The 24,878-nt window shown below is 43.9% G+C and overlaps 1 protein-coding gene across 2 annotated transcripts in view; it reads right to left on the reverse strand.

Moving 5' to 3' along the window:
- vps13d (vacuolar protein sorting 13 homolog D) overlaps positions 1–24,878 on the reverse strand; it is a 43,241-nt gene that overhangs the window by 9,309 nt on the left and 9,054 nt on the right. Inside the window, exons 8-46 of one of the 2 annotated variants that reach the window (XM_033969935.2) lie at positions 23,235–23,405; positions 23,067–23,167; positions 21,646–21,916; positions 20,503–20,686; positions 20,040–20,261; positions 19,351–19,481; positions 19,213–19,273; positions 18,027–18,206; positions 17,792–17,922; positions 17,139–17,271; positions 14,836–17,058; positions 14,600–14,751; positions 12,993–14,012; positions 12,820–12,910; positions 12,616–12,742; positions 12,354–12,534; positions 11,905–12,087; positions 11,086–11,218; positions 10,249–10,456; positions 8,937–9,108; positions 8,752–8,867; positions 7,902–8,120; positions 7,319–7,596; positions 7,018–7,151; positions 6,741–6,896; positions 6,482–6,656; positions 5,902–5,976; positions 5,640–5,828; positions 5,415–5,504; positions 4,694–4,834; positions 4,474–4,596; positions 3,242–3,344; positions 2,894–3,046; positions 2,629–2,764; positions 2,285–2,332; positions 1,926–2,076; positions 1,630–1,846; positions 1,268–1,515; positions 1,007–1,198 (exon numbers count right to left, since the gene is read on the reverse strand). In XM_033969935.2, the coding sequence (XP_033825826.1) occupies positions 1,007–1,198; positions 1,268–1,515; positions 1,630–1,846; positions 1,926–2,076; positions 2,285–2,332; positions 2,629–2,764; positions 2,894–3,046; positions 3,242–3,344; positions 4,474–4,596; positions 4,694–4,834; positions 5,415–5,504; positions 5,640–5,828; positions 5,902–5,976; positions 6,482–6,656; positions 6,741–6,896; positions 7,018–7,151; positions 7,319–7,596; positions 7,902–8,120; positions 8,752–8,867; positions 8,937–9,108; positions 10,249–10,456; positions 11,086–11,218; positions 11,905–12,087; positions 12,354–12,534; positions 12,616–12,742; positions 12,820–12,910; positions 12,993–14,012; positions 14,600–14,751; positions 14,836–17,058; positions 17,139–17,271; positions 17,792–17,922; positions 18,027–18,206; positions 19,213–19,273; positions 19,351–19,481; positions 20,040–20,261; positions 20,503–20,686; positions 21,646–21,916; positions 23,067–23,167; positions 23,235–23,405 (9,019 nt within the window). Of the gene's footprint in view, positions 1–1,006; positions 1,199–1,267; positions 1,516–1,629; positions 1,847–1,925; positions 2,077–2,284; positions 2,333–2,628; positions 2,765–2,893; positions 3,047–3,241; positions 3,345–4,473; positions 4,597–4,693; positions 4,835–5,414; positions 5,505–5,639; positions 5,829–5,901; positions 5,977–6,481; positions 6,657–6,740; positions 6,897–7,017; positions 7,152–7,318; positions 7,597–7,901; positions 8,121–8,751; positions 8,868–8,936; positions 9,109–10,248; positions 10,457–11,085; positions 11,219–11,862; positions 12,088–12,353; positions 12,535–12,615; positions 12,743–12,819; positions 12,911–12,992; positions 14,013–14,599; positions 14,752–14,835; positions 17,059–17,138; positions 17,272–17,791; positions 17,923–18,026; positions 18,207–19,212; positions 19,274–19,350; positions 19,482–20,039; positions 20,262–20,502; positions 20,687–21,645; positions 21,917–23,066; positions 23,168–23,234; positions 23,406–24,878 lie in introns of both variants that reach the window. The other variant, XM_055222864.1, reaches the window with a different exon arrangement.

Here is a 24,878-nt window from a genome sequence, read left to right on the forward strand (position 1 = left end):
ATGCTCTGAGTCTCCGCTCCATTTTCTCTCTGCGCTAAGTCATTACCTCTTCAGAGTGACATAACACAATCAGCGTGCATCCCGCTAATGAAACTACTGCACATCGCATCAGGTTTGTCAAGTTGTTGTGTTTAGTATCATGCTTTTGTATACTTATGGAGAATTATCATGAGAGCATGGATGACTTCTGGATTGAGCACTGGACAGAATCTTATAGCTAACCATAAGGAGGTCTTGGATAGGGCCCATTTCCTGTATATTTTTGATACAAGAACATTATAACAAGGTAGAAAGCTCCAAATACATCTATTTTGCATAATATACCCTGTTTAATGAAGAGATATTATGCTAAAGCAAGCTTTTAGCATTGTTATAATGATGTCCCCCTCATCATTATCTTATTCTTGTTGTATTATTACATTATTCATTCATGCATATTTAAGTAGTCCCGGATGCTCTTGCATTTGAGGCATCAGTGCTAAAAAATATTATAATTGTAAATTTATAATGTTCTTATATTGCTGTATGATGTGCGTAGATAGAAAATGCACTTGCAAATTGACTCACCTTTGCCTAAAGTCATCCAGATGACAGGAGGCCACATCGAGTGAATTTTATCTTGCACTTGTATATCAGCAAATGCAAGAGGGAGTGTCTAATTGTAATGTTTTATTTGTCCTGTAGTTTTACAGTACTTGAGAACTGTGTGCAGTGTTGTCCTTGAGGAGCTACAATGTTGTTTATCTATTTTTTAAAAGTTAAATCTGCTGTTTGCTATGATGAAGCAAGCCCTTAGCATAGAAAACGTTATGCAGTTTTGAGCAGGAAGTCAATGGAGTCAAATGATCTAATAACAAACGCATCCATATTTGATCGCTATTACAATAAACAAAATGTGATCTATCTATGTAGGAGTTACTACAAATAAATATCAGAAATATGACTTCTTTAGAAGTGTAGAAGACAGAACATCCAGTCTAATCCATTCCACTTCTCAGACTCTTACCTGTTTTGTTGATGAGCCAATAAGGAGCAGAGATGAGGATCTTGAGCGCCCCCTGTGCCCTCAAAATGATACGGATGGTGAGGCAGAGCAGGCGTTTGTTACTGTCATACAGCCTCATGCGCACCACATAGTTCTGAGTCCCGGGGGGGATTAGAAGCTCCTTACACACAGAAAAGTTCTCCAGCAGAACACCTAAAAAGGCCAAAAAATAAAAGACTGCAGCACGTTTAAAGCAGGGCAGCCATCACATTCAGTACTTACCTAGCTCCATGTTCTGAGAGGTGTCGGCAGAGTGTAGCACAGCCTCCTTCCCTGGCTTCAGACACCCTTTAATGGGGGTGCTCTTGATGTAGAAGTTGACGTCACAGGGCAGCAGGTTAACCAGGACCATATTGGGCAGTAGGTAGACAGTGTGTCCAGGCTGACGATAGATCTGCTGAGGCCCACCGCTAACTCTCTTTGCTGGCTGCTGATCCGGATAGTTCTCTTTTTTGATGACAACACAAAATCTGGGACAGAGGCATGAACATGGTCAAATGTTCAGCTTCTAGTTTATATACTTTATGTGTGAATTGATAGGGAGAAGGTTGGTATATATGGATGCAAGTGAAGAAGACAAATACCTGAAGTTACGCTTCTCTGAGTCCTCAAAGTCTGCAGTCTGGCACTCCCTTCGGCTGCTGCTCAGCTCTCCGGAGCGCTCCACACTGGTCCAGTGTATGGGCAACTTACAGAAAAACAGCCCCATGCCTTTGGGACGTGCCTGCAGCCGCCATGAGGTCAGGTGAAGAGGCACAGCCAGGGCCTCACTGGGCAGGATGGGAGGCAGGACCACTGGCTCTGAAAGACAAAGGCACTTTAGTCATGAATTCACCAATAAACCCCCAGGAGAACCGTTTTTAGTTCAGGGTCAGATTACTGTCTGGGGCTGACGGGCTGTCCAGGCGCACTTCCATAGGGACGTCCAGTCTGTTCTTCACCATCAGGGCAGATCGTACTGTGATCACCTTCCTGGCACTTCCCTCCATAGTGATAGCAAAGACCACTCGCACAGGGGGCAGAGCCGAGAACTTTGGGGAACACAAGGGTGCAGTCTTTAATGTGGTGTATAGATGGTCTCAATGTATTAAAACAAAAATAGCGGTGGTAAAGTAGTATTAATAATGCCCCACTAACAAATGATGTATATGTAAATATGTATCAATAATTAACATAGTTATGCATGAGTGAACAGCGTGTTACTGGACTAGTGAGACATGCAGATACTCAGAGACTTACATAGACATGTGGATGGATGATGTTTGTTCTGCTCACTGGACTGCCCACCTGTGGACAGCAGGCACATTACACCAAGTTTACTTCTAACTGATTTTGTTATTAAGTGTGAAATGCTTGGTACTAAGATTTCCCAAAATCAAACATACATAACAACAATGATTCAGTGCATGATAAATGAGGAGACACACATCTGAAATAACAGCTTAGAGAATATACAACAGTTTATCACAGGACAAGACAAGTGGGCGGAGTTAAGGGTGGTTGGTTTGGGTATTGCCAGATAATGTCATTAATATCCGTCACAGAGGTGCTCATTGAGAGAAGCCAGGGGTCGTGATGCTCACCGTGTTGGAGGAGCTGTTCCTGTCCGGAGCAGCATATCTGAAGAACACGCCCACTTTGTCCACAGACACAGGTTTGATCTGCTCCCACCCACAGACACGCACCAGTAGCTGGTGCAGCTTCAGCTCATGAGTGTGTCTGCGCACAGGAAACAGGGTTACACTCTGGGTTACACTCTGGTACATCAAAGCAGAAAGAAAGTCTACAGAGAGAGAGAGAGAGCAAAGAGAGAGAAAGAGAAAGCACAGACCAGAGAGCAGAGCCCACCTGTGGCGCAGCTTCTCCCTGGCCTCAAACTCAAAGGGCAACTCTGCTCCGGGCAGCACCTCCCTCCACTGGCTCACACTGTGGGAGTCATCAGCTCCTGGACCATGCACCTCAGAGATGGAGTCTGCACTGCCGCTGTGGGACAGGGCCACCCTGCAACACATCCAGGCCAGCTTAACTTGGTGCAAAATGAAACAGATTAAAGGTTCATAATGAAACAGGCTACATTTGGTGTTACTAGTTTTGAGATAAGAAGAAAGATTTTAACCTAAAGTTTTTCCTAATGAATTCTTATCAGGAAAAAAATAAAGACTCTCCATTTATTTGAGGTATCCCACTGAAAGTTACCTTGTAGGGCTTGTAGTGAGAGTGGCAAAGCACAAAGTACAGCCCGTGTGGTTTCTCAGTGCATACGGCACAAAGGGCTGTCTCCTCTTGGACAGCGTCACATCTGTTGAAAACAGCAATTAACAATTAAAGAATTCAAAATTGGCATAGCACCACAAAGCACAACTGTGTTATAACTGGTATAATAGTTACAATGCATATATAACAGATATGTGCACTGAGCCTCCTGCCTTCTGCCAATAGCTGCTTTCCCCCTGTATAACACTATGGAACAGGATCCTCTCTGAGAGTGAAGTATTTTTAATGAATTTCTGCAATTTCACAATTAGGATCGCATCCCCAAATCGCTTTTGGAAACATGTCTGTTATTACGCATACACTCACTAACAACACAAGAACATGAGCAACTTTAAGTCCACAGCACAAAACCTAATATGAAGAAAAACTGCAGATTTTCAGATCATCTGAATCCATCACAATCACACACAATTAACACTGAAGTTGAATAGTGTCATGTTAATGACACTATTCAAGAGTGGAATTATAAAAAATGTTTGAAGGTAGTTTTAACACAAGGAAAATGAAAATATGATTAACCATCAGTGTAGGCTTTTCACACCATTTGATTATTGCGTTGAGCATAGGAAATGCCAACTGGAGCACCCTAACTGTTAGGACAGTCTGGGAAACTAAATGAAGCAGAGTACCTCTATGTGTCTCGAGGCAGGACAGGCTCGCTGTGCTCCTAGTTCTAAGGTGAGCAAGAGGAGCACCTGATAGTGGGGTCATCCCAGAGAGGCATGCAGGAAGAACACAGGAGGGTTAGTCACACACACAGACACACAGACACCCATAGACACCCATAGATACTAGAGCACCGGACACACCGGACACAACAGAGGAATGACATGGTGGACAGTCAGACTAGAAGGGTTAAAAATGGACAGTGAGGGAAAATCAAGTAAGGTACAATGATCAGATATTTGGGTGCATGCATTTGAGCTGCTAAACCATCTATATACCATATATGTTATATGTTATACTAAATGATGTAGATTCAGTAGCATTTATTTTGTTAATTACTGCTAATGTCACAGCAGCATTTATTTCAGTGGATATATAATGAAGATAATTTGCAAATTGACAAAGAAAATTCCTGCAGTATATCATAAAATTAAAGTTGTTTTTTGTACTCCACACTGATATGGTACACGTAGGTGTGATGGACCTACTCTTGTCGAAGCAGGGCGGGTCAACAGAGGAGCCTACCCAGGGCAGAGGCACTGGGCTCTGAGGGCTCTGCTCCTCTTTACAGTAGTCAGCCATCCAGGAGCTCTTGGTTGTGTTGTATTGTTCTGAGAAAGAGTCAAAGCGTTAAGACACACTGCACAGAAGTACAGCATGTACATGTACACCACATGCACAGGTATTAGGCAGTAGAAAACTTTTTACCCATAAGCACAGAGGTGATGTTGATGTCCAGTCTCTGCTTGGCCCGGATGGCCATCTTGAGTCGTGGAGGATGGAGACGGCCGGCTGCCTGCTGCTGCCAGGACAGGAAACATGGCCAGGGCTCAATGAAGGGCTCCCAGCCTACAAGACACAACACATGAAAGCATGTGTTCAACCTTGTGTTGAATACTGTGTGCCTTAAGCATTAAGGTGAACTTGTTTCTCTGTAAGAATGCGACACATACTTATTTTAAGATGTCTACACTGAAACCTGCTATTTCAATTACATGATATGGCTCTTCATTTTCAGGTTCTCCAAGAGACCTTGTAATACATCTTTTTTGTGCCTGTAAGCATCTTTTTAGTGACCTATTCTACCTGGCTGTAAACAGCTAATGGTATATCCATTTATGACCTTTTATGGACAGTATGTAAAATGAGTTATGTCCTTGTAGGACCAGCCTTCTATAGATAGTACCTTTCTGTCTGTAACGTCATTCATCTGCAATCTCTTCCTTCACAATTATAACACAGTCACTTTCACTTGTATTAGTATCAGTATATAGTCAGTTTGACAAATTATCATGTTCTCATTTTCGTAGTAATATTATTAGTATATTATGACTTCACTTCTTTGCATGGAAAATAGTAACTTCTACTTCTTATGAAAAAATAACAACCTAAATAAGGCTAGTTTGATAATGCTGTGGTGGAGAATTACCTGACAGCTCTCTGTTGTAGTAGTCCCCAGACAGGGCAAAACTGGCTGTGCCCTCCTGAGTGGAGCCAATCCTCTGTAGAATGTACAGCCCTGTCAGCACAGGATAAGTGTCATTGAAACACATCAGTCATTATGTTTAATATACCTTTATTTTACCAGACAAAATATTAAGAACAAATTTAAATTGTGACCTAAAAGGTCCTGTACATGTCATGCTGGACTCACTGGAGAAGGTGAGCTCAGCCAGAGGGATGTCACAGTCCAGGCAATCATCGATGAAACAGATGCACACACTGTCAGCCTTGAGCTCCAGGCCAGACAAGGGAGCGCCATGACCTGAGCCTGAGTCCGCCCTGGCCCTGCCCATGTTCTCTGCATTCTCCAGGAGCCAGGTGGCTGCCTGGTCCAGCTGCCCTGTGGTCACACATGTTAGTTTACATGGTGTTTGAGGTCTATATAGCTGTGTTAAGGTGTTATTCTCACTTGCCTTTACAAATCATTAGAGCTTTTTTACAGTCATCTTTCCTGAAGCCGAGGTCTTGTAAATGTGAGAGTTGAGATGCTATAAGGACAGAATACTATTGAAAAAGATTATATATGGCTGGGCAAAAAAATCTATTGAATCGATAAATTAAATTCCATGTTCAAATCAATTTGTTTGCAAGAAAATCTATTTTTGTTTTCCCCACTTTCTTGCATTGTAAATTACATTAAAAATGCAAGAAAGACTGCTCACTTCAGTCACAGGGATCAGAGTTTAGCACAGGGCCATTCAGCACTAACTGCTTTGAAATCAGTGACATCAATAAAAATGTTGTGGCCTCATGCTTAATGTTTGTTTTATCTCATTCATAAAAGATTTCCCCCAAATGCCAATGAGTTCCATATGATCACTTTTGAATACAATCATTTTAGTTTAGACAATTTTCTGTAGGTTACAGAACATTTTTGTGGAACAGGGAAAATATGAAAATTGAGTTTTTTGAGAAAAAAATAAACAATTTTAGACAAAATCACCTAGGCCTAGTATACAGTAACATGAACATTATTATATATACTGTCGTTACCTATTAGAGATTGTGTTTTGCTAGCAAAACTGTCTTTGGGCGGAGCAGGCTCCAGGCCCGAGGGGTTCTGTGTGTCCGTCTCCTGAGTGCCCCATGAAGGGAGGGACTTGGCAATGTCCAAAAAGAGCTGAATGTCATTGTAGGAGAGGCGAATGGCCAGAGCAGGGAACTGGATCTGCACATTGAAAAGCAGCGTTAGACTAGATGTTTGCTTGTGAATGAGAATGAGCAGAACGTAGATGTATTGAGCATGACTGACCTCCAGCAGTGGGGGGATGTCCTCCACATTGAAGGCGTCCAGCAGACCAGAGCTGCTCTGGTATGTCGGGCTTCCACACAGCTCCACTTGGACATTTACTGGATCAATGATGGACAGGGCTGTCTCCTGCTCACTGCCCAGGCGACAGGAGAACACCTGAACAACAGGCAACACTAGTCAAGATACACAGGATCACATCCATAGATTATTTACAGATTAAACAGTGAAGTCTTTCTTCTCACAAAGACAGTGACTTCTGTTCAAGTAGATGGATTACCTCAATCCCAGCAAGGCTGCCAGAAAAGGGCCTGTCCAGCAGTCTGGGCTTGTAGGTGAGGACAGTGGTGCCTTTCAGAATAATGGCATTGGTATCCAGACATGAGGAGTCTTCTACCACCACAAACTCTGTGCCTACAAAAAACAATCAGGATTTTCTTAAAGCCATATTATTTGATTAAAAATATTTGTTCTGTTTTATATTGTCTTTAAGAGATTACTAAAACAATCATCTTCTTTCCAGTTACAGATGATAGGGTCATTTCAAGATTCGGTCACATATTGTGAAACTTGAACCATACCTGTGACATTGATCTTGATCTCCAGGCAGCGTTCCTGGCTCACGGGCACTGTGGACCTTTTAGTGACCACTCCGCTCTTGACTGTTTTGGGCATGGCGATGGATGAGCTTGAGTCTGTGCTGGTGTTACTGGGCCAGCGCTGCCTGGTTGGAGCTCCACACTGGGTTTTCTCTGGAGGCATGCTCAGGAAGTCCTGCACCAGCAGCAGCCAGTCAAAGATCAGAAAGACCCGCAGGTTGTTTAGGACCACAGTGAAGGAGGATGAATCTTTTGTGGATCTTTAGAAAAAACATACACAAAAGTCAAAATGCTAAAATCTCGTTTTACAAATTGTTATGAGAATCAACAAACAATTTTACTTATTACACAGCTTGACTATAGTATGTATGTAAACAAAATGAGAATGAGAATGCGTTATGCAATTTTATAATACATATAGTTTTTATGGAATCAGCTATTATCAAAGATAATACATTCTTATATTATGTACAAATCTTCCATTGTATTCCAAGTGCTTAAATTACCAAAAATTTACAATAATTCAAACCATAACTGATCCTAAACTACCCTAGCACACCCAGACCTGTAGTGCAGTTCTAGTTGCAGGGAGGCACGGTTGGAGCCGGTCTTGGAGGGCTGGAGGATGCAGTCAAACACATTGTGCTTGTGCCTAGCTCTGGGGTGTGCGTGTGAGTCGGGGCTGCGTGTGTCAAAGGCCAGCAGGGAGTGGGACACCAGGTTTACAGACTTAGAACCATTGGACAAACTCTCGAAGAGCAGCTTAGATTTCATGAAGTCAAACCTGCAAGCAGAAATAGTTACTAAATGCCTTGCAAGTGAGAAAAAACAAATCAAAGTCAGAGGTTAGCATCATCTCTAGGTGTAATCAGAGGAGAAAATGGAGCAACTACTGCTGTGCTTTTTTCCTAAACCAGTACTTATGCTGTTCTAATCTTCTCATTCAATGTCACAAACATGAAATTTTTCAATATAACTATCTACAATTCTATGGGTCTAAATAATGACTTACTTATAGTTGCACTATGTAGCTTTTCTAGTTGAGGCTCCACCGTATCGTCTCAGTGGATATTTTTTGATTATTTAATAATAATTATTGCTTTCCCTGGAAAATACTATGGCAACCGTTTGGTGCGGTTTTGGTTCAATGACAATCTAGTCAAGGCTTAGATTTGGGTATAATCCTGGTTTTGATATGGTGAATGGGCAAGTATGAATGGACCCTAAATGTCCACAGCTATTTGTTGATTATGGATCAATTGTAGAAGATGTTTGTCAATAAATAATAGTAGTTGATGGCCTTATCATATATACACCACAAAAAAGATCAAATCTATGGCTAGTAAAACTCCTTAAACACGGTGCTGACCAGTCCCAGAACTATTCAGTCCCCAGCTCCTTGTGTTGTCTCATACCTGGCTAAAGAACCCTGGTCTTCACTGGCCTTTGGACAGTCCAAAATCTCCAGGCTCACATCCATCATGTCAACCAGGAAGGAGAAGGTGGTGTAGACATCTCCACTGAGAACCGTCTGAAACCAACAGCATCAGAACCATCAGTATTTGACTCTCACAGTTACACGGACAGTGTTAGGTCTTACATAGATGCTGGGGTCCTGCAGGTTGTAAGGGCGTAAGAACTCTTCCACAGGCTCTCCCAGATTGTTCTCTAAAAGCCCCCGGATCAGCCTGTAGTTCTCCTTGTCCAGAGAGCAGTGCACCGAAGATAGGCTGCCGTGGATGGTCAGGTCTGGCACGGCATGGCTCAACTCCCTGAACAGTTCAACCAAAGTAAATATATACTAGAGCAATGGAAAGCCATGTAACCAAAAACAAGTTATATGTAGTTTTAACCAGATTGGAATTTGTGACTAGTCCCATTATATTTATCCAGCATCAGGATAGGTCTCTCACTGTTGTGTCAGCCTATGAGCCAAATAGATGTCCAGTATGCCCGGAGTTCTTGGGGTCCCTGAGAGGGGTACTGGACAGAGAGGGGTGATCGGGAAGAACGGCCTCCCTGAACTGAATGTGAGCGTTGCTCTGTTATTAGACTTCTGTGCTAGTCACAGTTTGTTCATAACAGACACCATGTTCAAGCACAACAGTGACCATCAGCCCATGTGGCACCAGGACACCCTAGGCCGGAGGTCAATGATCGACTTAGTTGTCGTGTCATCTGAACTTCGGCTGCGTGTCTTGGACACTCGGGTGAAGAGAGAAGCAGAGCAGCCAACTGATCACCACCTGGTTGTGAGTTGGATCCGCTGGTGGTGGAGGAATCAGGCAGACCCGACAGACCCAAATCTCTTGAGTCTCAGAATGTTGTAGGGTTGACTACAACCATACAAAATTCTGAGAGGTTGTCAACCAATAGGTTGACACGCCTCTGTAACCTCACGTGACGGTCAAGAACAGTATCTCTTGATTGGCAGATTGGGATGATGGTCCCTTTGTTTAAGAAGGGGACTGGAGAGTGTGCCCCATCTACAGGGGAATCACACTCTGATATATCTGATATATTGTCATGAGCTTTGGATAATGAATGAAAGGACAAGATACAAGAGGTCAAAATTAGGGTGGCTGGGTGCTCCCTTAGAGACAGGGTAAGGAGCTCAGTCACATGGGAGGAGCTTAGAGTAGAGCTGCTGCTCCTCCATGTCAAGAGGAGCCAGCTGAAGACCCAGAACAGGCTGGAGGGACTATGTCTCTCGGCTGGCCAGGGAACGCCTTAGGAGCCCACTGGAGGAGGCGGAGGAAGTGTCTGGGGTGAGGGAAGTCTGGGAGTCCCTGCTTAGACTAATATCCCCGCAACTCGGCTCCAGATAAGAGGAAGAAAATGACCGGATGGACAAATAATTATACAACACATATTTAAAACAAATCCTGCTGAAATGTTGGTGGTGTTCTCACTTGTCCAGATTACGTTCTACTTTGAGCTTGAGGCGGCAACAGTCCTTGAGCATGTTGGCTCCAGTGCGCTGGACCAGGTATGAGGGGAACATCAGGTCTGAGCTCTCTGCTGCTTTGCCACAGCTGTCTAAGGGCACCCGCGCTGCAGCAAAGATGTCCATCTCCTCTAGGTCCAAAGCGATACAGTCCAGCAGGCACACATGCTCCTCTGTACACAGCAAACAGGGGTGGGTCAGTCAGAAATTAACATTATAATGCAAATGAGTGTGTTAGGAAAGTGGACAAAGATAAAATTGACTATGTATAATTCAGGTGTAATAAAATAAGATTAATATAATTAAAATGGGTGGGCTGAAATGGGTTTCCTCCGCCGGGTGGCTAGGCGCTCCCTTAGAGATAAGGTGAGGAGCTCAGTCACATGGGAGGAGCTCGGAGTAAAGCCACTGCTCCTACACGTCAAGAGGAGCCAGTTGAGGTGGCTCGGGCATCTGCTCAGGATGCCTCCTGGACACCTCCCTAGGGACGTGTTCTGGGCATGCCCCACCAGGAGGAGGCCCCGGGGAACACGCTGGAGGAACTATGTTTCCCAGCTGTCCTGGGAAGGCCTTGGGGTCCCACCGGAGCTGGAGGACGTGTCTGGGGTGAGGAATGTTTGGGAGTCCCTGCTTAGACTGCTGCCCCCACGACCCGGTTCCGGATAAGTGGAAGAAAATGGATGGATGGATGTTATACATTTAAAAAGTAAGATTCTGTAAATTGTGACTTTGATTCAATTGTGATATGTTATGAAGCCCTAAAAGCTGCAGGTGACTGAGGAGTAAAGATGCATTACTTTACCTGGAGCTTCCTCAGACCCTGACCCCCAGCTAGCAGCATGTGGTCGTCCCAGGCAGAACCCAGAGGGTGCACTGATGACACTCCGGGCCCTCTCCTCATCACTGCTTTTGTCTGCAGCCTTCTGAACGCGCTCCTTTACAATCAAAAGAAACACAAAGTCATTGTCATATGTTTAAGCTCTGATGTGGCACTTTATTTAAGATATTTGGCTGTAAAATAAATGCAGTACACAGCAAACAATAAGCCAAAGTGTGTGCCAATAAATCTGATACAAATTACAGTCAAGTAGCAAAAACAGGTAACATGCATCACATGAGTTAAGGGCAAAGCACTGCAAACTCACACAACTCTAGTCAGTGACAGATATAACAGATATCTGTTCATGGTCACTGAAAAGAACATATTAAGAACATATTAAATAATAATAATTTGTCAACAATTTGTCAGACAAAGCCAGCATTCCCTGTGTAGTAGTACCTTGTAATAGGATGGGTCCTTGTATGAGTTTGCATGCAGTATTAAGTTCTTCAAAGAAACATAAGAATCAGGCACTGTCTCATATGAAAATTGTTCTTAAATTCATCATTACAAGACACCTGACTAACCTGGCTAATGCCAGATAGAGACTCAATTTTCTTTATCTTTTTAATAGGAGTCATTTCTGTCTGATAGTACAGCGCAAGTCAAGTACAACATAAGTCTACACGTGTGTGGACCCAGGCATGTTAGTCCCGAGCAGCACACATGCTCACAGAGCCACATATGTGGCAGACTCACCAGACAGGGCAGAAAGGCATGAACCATGGTCAGTTTCTCTACCTTGTCCAGCAGAGAGAAGGTGCCGTGTGCCCCTGCTGGCAGGAAACGGTTCTGTACTTTGAGCTGGCCCAGGTTCAGCACTATGACCCTGGGAGAGCGTGAGCTCTCTGGGATCACGATGACAGGAGCCCCGGCCTCTATGTCCAGGAGAACTCTACTCGATCGCTGGGGCTGGTCCCGCACCTGACCAAGGAAGTACTTATCAATACACAAGCACCACAAGAATACTCAAAACTGCCATTCAATAGTTTTTGTAAAGAACCACACACACATTTGTTCTGGCAAAGGTATGTGTATATGATGTTGTACCTGTATCTGTAAATGTAATCTGTGTCATTCAAGTCCTTAGAAGCATATAATAAAAGATATAACATCCTTTCTTTCTGTCAAAGAAGAGCGCCCTCCTAAAGCCCATGCATATGATGTTGTGTGGTCTGGGCAGTACTCACAGCCTGGCCCTCCATGGCGGCCCTCTGTCGGCCCAGGACGTCCTGCAGCTGGAGGAAGTGCTGAATGAAGGCAACCACCTCAGCCTGAAAGCGCTGTGTGTGAACATACTGCACTGACGCCATCTGCAGACACACTCGCACATCATAGTCTCGCTCCAGCCACAGGTCGGGCTGCCCATACCTGCCCCAGGACAGATACTACTGTCACACATCACACGTTTGTCATAGACTAGAACATGGTTGAACCATAAAAATTGCATACTTATGAATATTAAAAACTAGAGCTTCAGCTCCTCTTGTGGTAAAGCGTTCTCGATACAGATTTCCATGTGGCGTTAGGTCGCTCAGGGACAGACTTCCCAGACTCCCTTGCAAAGCTAAATCACCATCTGTTATGTAGAGGTAAATTAACATCAAGCACACTCCATAAATGAAAATGAGTGGTGGTCCATATTTTGAGTCATACCCAGCATGTCCAGATGTGCTGACAGCTTGGAAACATTGGCTCGAGCAAGTTCATTTGCCTTCTTATTGAGAACAAGAGACAAAGAATGCACCTGGGAAGAGGGAAATGTCACACTATCTGACACTAGCTACACAGATAATATGTTACTGTACAGATATTGTTTCAAGATGTACCTTTAGGTCTACTTTAGTGTTCACAACTTGTCCCTCTTTGTCTTCTGCGCAAGGCTCGCACGCAGGCTGGGGAGACATAGTGGTCACCTTCACTGCATGATTATTGGCCGTGGACCCAATCCCAAAGAAGTCAAGAATGACCACCCAGGTCTGCAGGGTGATCAGGATGTCCAGGCAGTTAAAGTCCACGTCCACGCTGCGCCCCACCCCACCGTACCGCGACCTGAACTCCGGGTGGGCCTGATCCACCAGGAGAATGTTTATATGCACCAAAGAATCGTCGAAGTCTGTGTCATGCTTCGAGGCCATTCTGTGGGTAGGGGAGGGGGGCGGGGTGCTTGGACAGTCTGATTCTTCTTTAGCTTTGCTCCGGTTGGCAGAGGGGGTGCTGGGGTGTCTCTGGTAGAGCTGGAAGACATTCTGAGCGGCTTCCATGTGGGCAGGCAGTGAGCGGGGCATGTCCGGGTACTGGACATTGGACACGGACGGGCAACTTTGAGATAGGTACTCTCTGGTGATGAAAGTAGAAGGTTTTGGAGCTCCTCTGGATACCATTAGATGTTTGTACTTGGATTCTGGGTTGTTCTCCAAGAGGTCCTCCATCAGCAGTGAGCGCAAGGCCAGCTGTACAGCCAGGAGCTGAGGATGGTCTTTGGTGATGTCACCTTCTAGGTCATGAAAGCACAAACTCACCAGTCCCTGGGAGCCCTGGGTGAGGTCTGCATTGAGCTGCACTTGCAGTTTTGGCACATGTAGAGTAACTTTGAGCTGTGTGAATGAAAGAGTGTCGGGGCTGGGCTCATGGGCCTGCAGAGCCAGTGGGGATGAGAAGCTGATGTAGGGAGGGTCCCGGGCGAACAGACCGCCGGGAGAGTTAGGGAAGCGGTGTGGGCGGGTGCTAGAAGGGGTGGGTGGAGGAGGTGTAGGGGGCTGGCTCGGAGTGACCCGCTGCTCCTCCATCAGGGACAGGCTGTCCAGTGTCTGCACGACTTGTTCATACACAGGTTTACACAAGAACACCTGAGGACAGATGGATGATGGTCTCAAACAGAGAAAGTAGTCAAATGTTTATAAACATGCATAATTTAAACTGAAGATAATTTCACATATAAAGCATAACGATATGTAGCTTGAGCTCTTTCTTTAAACAAAAATTAATCACAAAATAATAAGACTTTACATGCATTGAGTACACACACACAAGTCCCTCATGTGAAAGCTCAGAACTGTTATAATTCACTCATTGTGCTGCAGAGGCTGCACTAGAACTCAATAATGATTGGCTGCAGGTCATGGCATTTAGGTAGTGAGGATACAGATTAGAGAGAGTCCTTTTATGTTTAAACCAAGTAGATTTCAGCATTGAAACCAGCAAACCAGATAAAAGACTCATATGAGGCTCATTCTGCTTTCTGATTGGATAATCATCTTGAGAACTGAAAAAACAAATTATAACAAACAATTTGGGCATCATGTCTAATATTTTTGTGATTAAGAATAAATCAGCATTAGAATTGTTATCAGTAAAAGACATTTGCTAGCATTATGTTGTTAGCCTACACTTGGTGATTAGCTGATGTTGGTGCGGGCTAGAACATTATTGTTACCTGAACAGGGGTGACAAATTTCCCTTGGACTTTGAGTAACCCTGTGCTCCTGCAGGGCTCCTCTGTGCTCAGGAAGGCAAAGTGATTGTTGTCATCTGCTGGGATTTTCTCCATAGTGAACTGAATGGTGGTGTCTTTGAGGATATGGTAAGCTGAAAAATAGCAAGAAACGCATATGCACAGTAAATATAAATGCAAACTGGTCATGAAAACATCTCATTTTAAAAGAGAATTACCTTTTCCACAGCTGAGAGATTCAAAGAAGTCGTTGCGTGTGAACTGAACCGTGTTATGGTTGAAGCCCTCACAGACGGTAGATGTCTCCTTCTCTGTGTGCGTCTTTTTCAAATCCAGATGACTGAGGTTGAGGGAGTAGAGCCGAATGTCCCTCACCAACACCTGCAGCTGCTCCTCTTCACAACCCTGCCCTGTGGCAAAATTCTGGATGGAGATTCTGCCTAAATGACCAACCAGCAGCTCAGTGTGCCCTGGTTTACGTGGAATAGAAACCACTGGGGACTCAATCTCAATGTTTAAAGTCAACTTGACCAAGAACTTGTCTATACTGCTCTGGGAGTCCTCCAGAAGGTCCTCCTCGCCCTCGTCAAAGGGGTAGACCCAGCACTGGCTCTGGGTACGTGCTCTGCGAGACGGGGTCTCAAACAGGGACACCATTCCACTGTACTCTGCTGTTTTTGTTGCCAGGACTGTGGATACTTTAGATGCGGCACTTCTCAACATGGAGCGAAAATTATCTTCAACCTCATTGGCTGAAAGCGTCAATTCCTTCAAGAACTTAGGCGAGTGGTTATAATGCAATGATGCCATTTCGAGCTGCAAGAAACACTCTCCTTGAGATTTTTCTGAGAAGTGGAAATTCAAAGCCTCGCATGGGATGCTGGTGGTTTCCGAAAGTAACGTTACGCCATCCACGTTTGAGCAGTCTTCCGCATTACCAATGCTGACCACGAACTGGCTCTGGATGGTGTCGTGAGTCAGGTCCACCAGCTGCAGGGAGCCAAGGGAGCCATGGACGTCTATGCGGCTGCCCAGGGACACATTGACCTTGGTCCCGGTGATGCTGGCCGTGGCGATCTTCAGACACTTCTTCTCCACCCCCAGCATTGAGCCAGTGGACACGGTGCGCAAGAGAAGCACGTTCAAACGCTGGATCTCCACCGTCAGCTCTGTATTCTGGTCATATGTCACCTGGTACGTGCCGTCCTCTTCATCGGAGGTAGAAGGTTGGTGTGTTGTGGAAGTGAAATCACTCTCCTCTTTTGGGAAGGACTTTTGCAAGAACTTCAGTAGCTCCACTATGGTTTCAGGATTGAGGATGATGTCCAAGTTGTTGACCTGCATGGTGGTGACCTGAAGGGAGCTGTCTAGATTCATAGAGGGGCAGTCAGAGCTGACAAACTGGTACTCCAGCTTTATCAACGCGTTCTGGTCTTTGAGGAATGAGCTATCTAAAGCTGCACCAGTAGATGAGTCCTTGTTCAGGTTGTGATCTTCTTGCACCTTCTCATGAGAGGACACAGGAGAAGAGGGCTGGCTCTCCCTCAAGCTGCCCGTCGGAATATCAAAACTGAGATGTTTGTGTGAAGCCACCAGCAGGTCGAAGTCCGAGCCATACGTTTGCAAGGTGTCCACGAGCAGAAGGCCGTGGACAGTCAAGGAAACCTCCATGTCATAAGGTCTCTTGATGAAGTGTGCATTTGTGCCAAAAACTTTGAGCACGGAGATGTAGCGGCCGTCGCTCTCCACACCCAGTTGCATGTAGTTGATGTTGAACTCGGCTAGCAACAGACGGGACTCCACCAGGACCTCGCGCGTGTGCTGCTCCAGAGTCATTACGCTCTGTGTCAGGTTCTTGGCCGATCCGTGTAGCTTCCAGGAGCTGTTGTCCCTCTTGAAAATGTTCTGATGTCTGAAGGGGTCCGTGGGCTTCACATTGACGCTTTTCTCTGTCCCGCTTCTGTTTTTATCAGCTGAACCTCCGAGTCGGGCCAGACAGTTCCTCAGCGCGGACATCTTCTCAAAGTTGATGTGGACTTTGAGATCGGGGAGTGTTCCCGACAGCACCGCTCCAGGAAGTTGCGGATCAGAAGTGTACCGCAGCCTCTGCTCCAACTGTAGAAGAACATTGAACTTCTCCACGACATGAGTGGGTCCGACCTCGCTCTCCTGAAGGTGCTTCCAGTTGTCTTTACAATGGCCGACCATGATCTGCAGGTCCTTAAATGACAAGGAGTAATTTTCATATAGCTTTTTCCTGCAGGCGAGGGAGCTTTCAGGAGAACGAAGGCTGGATATATCTAGGCTTTTTAGTGGTTCTTTGAAAGCCACATTGAGTTCTGGAGGAGGAGACTCAGGTGGAGTGGCCAGTGGGGTTTGGAAGTCATCGTCACTCATGTCATCCAGTTCATGATCGGCTTTGGAATGAGTCTTTTTATCGTCTGTAAAAAAGAAGTTAGAGACAGTTTGAGAGATAGAGGTGGTTTGGGGTTTAGAAGTGTAAAAACGTGGATGCTTTTACCTGAAGAGTTTGTCAACAAAATCCTGCCCAAATCCACAACTACAAGCATGGGATCCTCCGACTGGAAATTATCAGGAAAGATGACCTGTGGTGCACTGATGTCCAGCTTCATGGTCCAGCGTTTACTGTTTTCCTTGAAACACAAGCATTTATGTTTGGATACATAACTGCTCACTCGAGATGACTTTTTTTTTTTTTTTTTAGCAGATTTTAGAATTAAAGTTTAGATGGGCAAAATATGTTTTCTTTTTTGTTTAGTTTGTATTTTTGTTTTCCAATAAGAAAGGTATCTAAATTACAAAAAAAATCGATTGTATCAAGGTGGCAAATGCCATGTGTCTGGTAATTTATTATACATTGTGAATAAAACTGTCTAAAGAATTGTGAGAATTATAAAAATGAGTTGTTTCTTCTGTTAGTCATTTTTTTCCCAAGCCGGTCTCAAATGCAAAAGTAGTAGACATTACGTGACCTGGAATGTGACAGTTTTCTTGCTCGTAAATATCCTTCCAAACATGAATTCTTTACGGTGTGAGTGGCCTTGCCTTTCCACAGATTTAACCTGTAACTTGACCTTGTGGCTCCACAGGTGTCTGGTCCTCTGTTATAAAAGTTACATAGTACTCTTTAAAGACTTGTTCTTTGTATCTTACTATGAACTCTCCCACTAGGAGCTGGTCAATGGTTTGTCGGATCTCTGCCTTGGTCTGCATCTTGAGCTTGTTGTACTGTCGCCGGGCGGCTTCAGCAACTCGCAGCTCCAGCTCAGACTGATAACCAAAGCCTGTGAGAATAACAAAGATGCATGCTTTTGTCACTTCCTCCGACTCTCTCAAATGACAGCCTTCTTTAATAGAACTACAAACTAAGAAACTATAGAACACTGACCTGATGTATGGACACGACCCTTATAGAAGAATTCTGTGACTTTTTTGATGGCCTGAGGGTTGTAGATGATGTTGAGTGGACTTGTGTGCACTTCCAGTCTCCTCTCAAATGTACTCCTCACAGGGTTGCGCTCATATATCATCTCAAAGACAGGAGACGAGGAGCTCTGTGTACAGCCCCCTGCAGTGAGCATTCGGTCAAAGACAATTTACAGATTATCAATATTTGTTAATATTTGTCTATTTAGTTCATCAAGAGGAGAAAGACAACTGGTCTTTGCTATAATTCTTTTACAGAAATGCCAGCATGTTTCGACTACATGAGCCTTCTCCAGGGCAGTACACCTTAGGTGAACAGACAGCTCTTTAACCATGTAGCAACTAGGTAAATCTGTCTCGTCCTCTAATGTGATAGAGAAGGTGTCAAACACATTTTGACCGAGGGCCATATCAGCAAAATGGCTGCTCTCAAAGGGCCAGACGTAAATAAATCTAACTCATTTTTCAACTTGTTAATTAACCCTTTCTGTATTTATTACTTATTCAAGTTACAAATATTGCATATGCATTTGCCTAGATGTAAAAATATGGCTGTGTAACTGTGTATCTCCTGATAAACTGAGACTTTTAAGACCATCAAACCTTTTAATTTACCCTGTCGAGGGCCACATAAAATGATGTGGAGGGCCGCATTTGGGCCGCGGGCCTTGACTTTGACACATGTGTGATAGAGGATAAAGTGTCTCACACTGTTTATGGTAGGCTATTTAACTTTCAAGTTCCAGTGAGCACTCATGGCCTCCTTTCTTCTATTTTTATAAAACTCATGTAATGGAGCTGTGCTTTTTCTCAATGTCAAGTGGCAAAACAGACCATTAGGATGTGTACAATGAGAACTTAACTAACCACCTACATGTGTTACTAAAACCTTTTACTTCGACCTTTACTGTTGTGTATCGAAAAAGGCTGTATACCAAACATTCTACTCATGTTATTTCGTTTAAAGTTGTTATTTCATATTGCTGAATGGCTAAAATAAATATTGAGGTAAGTTTGTGTTCAGTGCAGTTAAGAAGCAAACACTTGTATAAAATATAAAGGCTCATGAGCCATAATTTACTTTAACTGTTCAACATCAAGAACTGTGTCATTCCAAACCCATTATAACATAAACATGGAGCTCAGACCTGTGGTGCTGCTTGTTTGTCCAGGTGCAGGGGACTGGTTCATGGCGACGAGCACTTTGTCCTGAAAGATGTGCACATTAGTCTGAAGTCAGCACATTCAGATTTAAAAAGAGGAGCACATAGCAGATTGAGCCTTACGGTTTTAGGAGAGACCAGGACAGGGAAGATGGTTCCTTGAGTGCTCAAGTCGGTCAGGAACAGTCCCCCCAGCTTCACTGAGAGAAGTGACGACTCGGAGCGAGGCAGGGACTCCAGGACCACCTTCACCTCTGAGCACACAGGAGAACACAAGAATAAAAATTTGAATCACTTTTGAAGTAAATACAAATAAAGCTACACATGTCCAGAGGTCAGCTGTCATCTAGAACAGTGATAACTACATTACAAATGCCAACTGGAACAAAATTGGTGAATATTAGTCATTATAAATGGATAGCAAAACTAAAAAATTTAGTTGATGTAAATAAATAACTTGATTGTTTGCAAATAGGTCATTAAGTATTGCCAAAACAAAGAGCATGTCCCTTAGCATATCTTTCTCTTATTCTGAAGGTTTCCAACACACAAAGACAGTTCCCAAAATTAATATTTTTAATTAATAGATTAATTGAGTTATAGGCATTTACCACTTTAAACATTTGACACTGGAGCATTTTAAATACAATTTTTGTACTCTTCTAGATTCTTTTACAAGCAAGCATGAAAACATGGCATTATTTTGAATGATGTTTTGTAAAAAATTTGAATAGACCCTCTTGATACAGGACAGAATTGGTCTCCATCACACAGGCTTCACTATAGTAAGTAGTATGGTCCAGAACAGTTACCTGAGAGCTCAAGCTGTATGACCCCACTCTCCTTAATTGAGCTGAGGTTAGGTTGTCCCTTCTCTCGCTCCTCCCCATACCCCTCTCCTCGCTCCTCGTGGTACAGGGTCACTGAGCCCTTCTCCAACTGGAACTCTAGTCGAGCAAACAGGTTGTCCCGCTGCGTGAATGTGTTGAGAGTGTGGGAGTCCTCCATGGGGTCAAACAGGTCCTCGGTCTCTGCTGCACAAACATTTTCAATACATTAACTGGACATGAAGTAGTCCAACTGCTTGTAAATAATACTTTGACTTCTTAAGAATGTCAAACTGAGAAAATAGAATAGATTGTGTCCATGTGACAACATCCTAGAATCCCTATAGTTTAAAATGGAGCTGGAGGACAGGTCAGAATTCTGTAGTGGAATTTCAGATTGTAATATGCTGGATACAATACATAATACATAATAAGTTGGATACAGTACCCAGAAGGTCCCAGGAAGATGGGCTGGGTAGCAAATGCTCGGAGGCTGGATCTTGGGACTCTCCGTACCAACCTCCCCACCCAGGAAACCAGGACTGCAGATACTGAACCATTCCGGAACTGCCACTTTTGGGAAGAGTCGAGGATTCAGAGGACTGAGGATCTGTGCTGGGCTCTCGCACATTCTACAAGAAAAAATAAACTTTATGATTTATAATTTAACATTTTAAAATAACATTCTGAAATAACATTCTGGAATAACATTCTAAAATAACATTCTGAAATAACATTCTGAAATAACATTCTGAAATAACATTCTGGAATAACATTCTGAAATAACATTCTAAAATAACATTCTAAAATAACATTCTGAAATAACATTCTGAAATAACATTCTGAAATAACATTCTGAAATAACATTCTGAAATAACATTCTAAAATAACATTCTGAAATAACATTCTAAAATAACATTCTAAAATAACATTCTAAAATAACATTCTAAAATAACATTCTGAAATAACATTCTGAAATAACATTCTGGAATAACATTCTGAAATAACATTCTAAAATAACATTCTAAAATAACATTCTAAAATAACATTCTGGAATAACATTCTGAAATAACATTCTGAAATAACATTCTAAAATAACATTCTGAAATAACATTCAGAATGTTCAGCTTTGAGAGAGAATAAATATTATTATATTTTAACAATCATCTGGAGTGTGCTAAAATGTGTCTGTAAATGTCTTGGTTGTTTAAATTTAGCACAAAACATGAATAGACCATAAAATTAACCACAAAAGTGCAGAAATACATCCTTATTTTGGAAATATATATATACCACATGTTTTAATCTCTTACTGAGGTCATTTTTAATACTTTTAATTATAGACAATATACTTGATATTTTATCATTTCCAAATCCACCCACCCATATATAACTGGTTTATAAAGTTTCAGAAATATACTATATCAAGTCACATGGTCATAAGTTACCACATAGATGATTAACCCCCATTACGTTTGAAACATAATTCTTTTGGAAAATATTAATGGGAATTTTAAATGCTTGCCCAAACCATAAAGAACGCGAATAACTCAAACTACATTAGGACAACATAAGTAAAATCAGATCATACCTCTGCAATTTCCTGTTGTTTTCTAAACCAGTCGTGGACAACTTCTCGGAGGGTTTGCAGCTCCTCTACCGTCTGCTCCTCCTCCACCCTCTGCAGCTCAGTCTCCTCATGTGGGCTCAGAGCCACTCCCTTCAGCTTCCTAAAGTACAAGCTGGTGTAGGTCTGAGCGTCCCGGGCCCTCTGCAGAGCAAAGTTCCAGTTACAGCGATGCCTCTGCTCCCGGATCTCCTGCAGATTGGCCTGGATGGCAAAGCTCCACCAAGCCCTGCAACTGGACAACATCAAAACACATTTAGATTCTTACTGAGGGAGAAAAGAAGGGATGAATAATGTCTGAAAAATATCTGCTAGACAGTTTTCTGACAAATACTGCAACTACATTTGTACTTTGTTAGTTTGTTAACACCAAGATACAGCTCACAGTATACATTTTAAAAATGTCCAGGCAGAGATAAATTTGAGAGAAAAACAGTAACTATAAGAATCCCACGCATTTCAGAACATGTTTGTCGAGGTTGTAGAAAATCATATTTTACCCAGTTTATACAGAATAAAATCTCATGGACACAGGACATGTTCTTAAAGAGGGGGTATTACACTACTGTGGGGTATTTATTGCTAACACATAACATATTTAGAACACCATGTTACGCAACGTGTTGCAGATGTCAAATTGAAAATGAGTGAATATTTGAATAAAAACAATAATGTTTATCAGTTTGAACATTAAATATCACATCTTTGTAGTTTATTCAGTTGAATATAAATTGAAAAGTATTTGCAAATCATTGCTTTCTGCATTTCGCCCCAACTTCATTCGAATTGGTGTTGTATAATGCTATATTAACATGTTTGCTACATTTTGTTTTTGGCACTCTGAATCCCCCCCTCCCACTGAAAGTCACTCCCCCTTCAGAGCACTATCACAACATAATCAGAGTGCATCCCGCTAATGAAGCTGCTCCTGATTCAGATTTGTGTTTTGTATCCTGCTTTTGTGTGTTTATGGAAAATTGCAGTGGAGCATTGGACAGGATCTCACAGCTAACCATAAGGAGGATTCAAACAGGCCTCGGGAGAGATCATTAAATTACTCAAACATGCATGGATAACATCTAAAACCTTATCAGGCACGCTTTTGGTGAGGGGACAATGTTACAATATGGAAGAAAGCACCAAAAAGTAGATTTTGCATAATGCCCCCCTTTAAACAACTGCAGCCTCTGTGATTTGCTTGTTTTGAACATTCAAATATATTATTTTAGATCATCATTAAATTGTTTGCAGATAAAATATTTTTTTGTCTTTACTCTTACTTTAGAAAAAATGAAAATTGTTGAGTTGAGTGAAAATTGTTATCACTCAATACAAATAAATAGATTTAAGTAAATAAGTAATACAAGACTGTAGCTAAGTCATACTTGTTGGTGACAGGGACTTTTGGTCTCCATCTCCTATAGCGCAGCTCTCTTTCTCTGCGGTCCAGCTCTTTGAGAAACAGCATAATCTGTTGGTACTGAACCTGAACACAACATACATAAGGGTCATGTGACTGCAGTGAGGCGGTATAACAATGTAAAGATCCAGACCTGTGAGAGGCGTAGGGACAGTGGCTCTAGCTGGATCAGGCCTTCAATCCTGGGGGTGTGTCTGGAACGCAGGGGCTCTTTGGAGGTGTTTCTCCTCAGCAGAACAGAGGCCCACACCGGCTCAAACATGTATTGGTGCTCACGGCTCTGCATGCATGCAGTCATAGCCTCCTGGAGACAGTTTACAGTTACACTTTATATATTTTCCAGAAGATATTTGTCCAGAATTGTGACAGGATAAAATTTTCTTTTGCAATGGGAATTACCTGGAGGTAATTATTTAACATCATTATTAGATCATTATTTAACATTTTGTTAATTGTAAACCACGATATTGAACTAAACGACTTTGCATAACCATGTTATAAAATCTCATAAAATCAGATCCCCCCTCCCCGAACCGCCACCTTAACGTGGTGGAGGGGTTTGAGCACCCGAATGATCCTGGGAGCCATGTTGTCGGGGGCTTCATGCCCCTGGTAGGGTCACCCATGGCAAACAGGTCCTGGGAGACGGGTCTGACTAAGAGCGGTTCAGAAGCCCCACATGAAAGGAAAAAGATCAAGGCCAGTTACGTCGCCCGGACTGGCGTTACCGGGGCCCCACCCTGGAGCCAGGCCTGGGGTGGGTGCTCGGCAGCGAGCGCCTGGTGGCCGGGCCTTTCCCCACGGGGCCCGGTCGGGCCTAGCCCGAAGGAACGACGTGGGGCCGTCCTCCCGTGGACCCACCACCTGCGGGAGGAGCCATGCGGGGCGGGTGCAGAGAGATCCGGGCGGCAGTCGAAGGCGGGGACCTCGACGACCGGATCTCCGGACATGGAGACTAGCTCTGGGGACGTGGAATGTCACCTCGCTGGGGGGGAAGGAGCCTGAGCTTGTGCGGGAGGTTGAGCGTTACCGGCTAGATATAGTCGGCCTCACCTCCACGCACAGCTTGGGCTCTGGAACCCAACTTCTTGAGAGGGATTGGACTCTCCATTTCTCTGGCGTTGCCCGCGGGGAGCGGCGGCGAGCTGGTGTGGGCATTGCCCCACAGCTCAGCCACTGCATGTTGGGGTTCACTCCGGTGAACGAGAGGGTCGCGTCCCTGCGCCTTCGGGTCGGGGACAGGTCTCTCACTGTTGTGTCGGCCTACGGGCCAAACAGCAGTGCAGAGTACCCGGCCTTCTTGGCCCCTGGTCCCTGGGAGGGGTACTAGACAGTGCACCAACCGGGGACTCCGTTGTTCTCCTGGGGGACTTCAACGCCCATGTGGGTAACGACAGTGACACTTGGAGGGGCGTGATTGGGAGGAACGGCCTCCCCGATCTGAACCCGAGCGGTGTTTTGTTATTGGACTTCTGTGCTAGTCATAGTTTGTCCATAACTAACACCATGTTCGAGCACAAGGGTGTCCATCGGTGCACGTGGCACCAGGACACTCTAGGTCGGAGGTCGATGATCGACTTTGTTGTCGTGTCATCTGACCTCCGACTGCGTGTCTTGGACACTCGGGTGAAGAGAGGGGCTGAGCTGTCAACTGATCACCACCTGGTGGTGAGTTGGATCCGCTGGCGGAGGAGGAAGCCGGACAGACCTGGCAGGCCCAAGCGTATTGTGAGGGTCTGCTGGGAACGTCTGGCGGAGCCCTCTGTCAGAGGGGTCT

This window comes from Periophthalmus magnuspinnatus, chromosome 7, assembly GCF_009829125.3.
Source record: "Periophthalmus magnuspinnatus isolate fPerMag1 chromosome 7, fPerMag1.2.pri, whole genome shotgun sequence".
Lineage (NCBI taxonomy): Eukaryota > Metazoa > Chordata > Actinopteri > Gobiiformes > Gobiidae > Periophthalmus > Periophthalmus magnuspinnatus.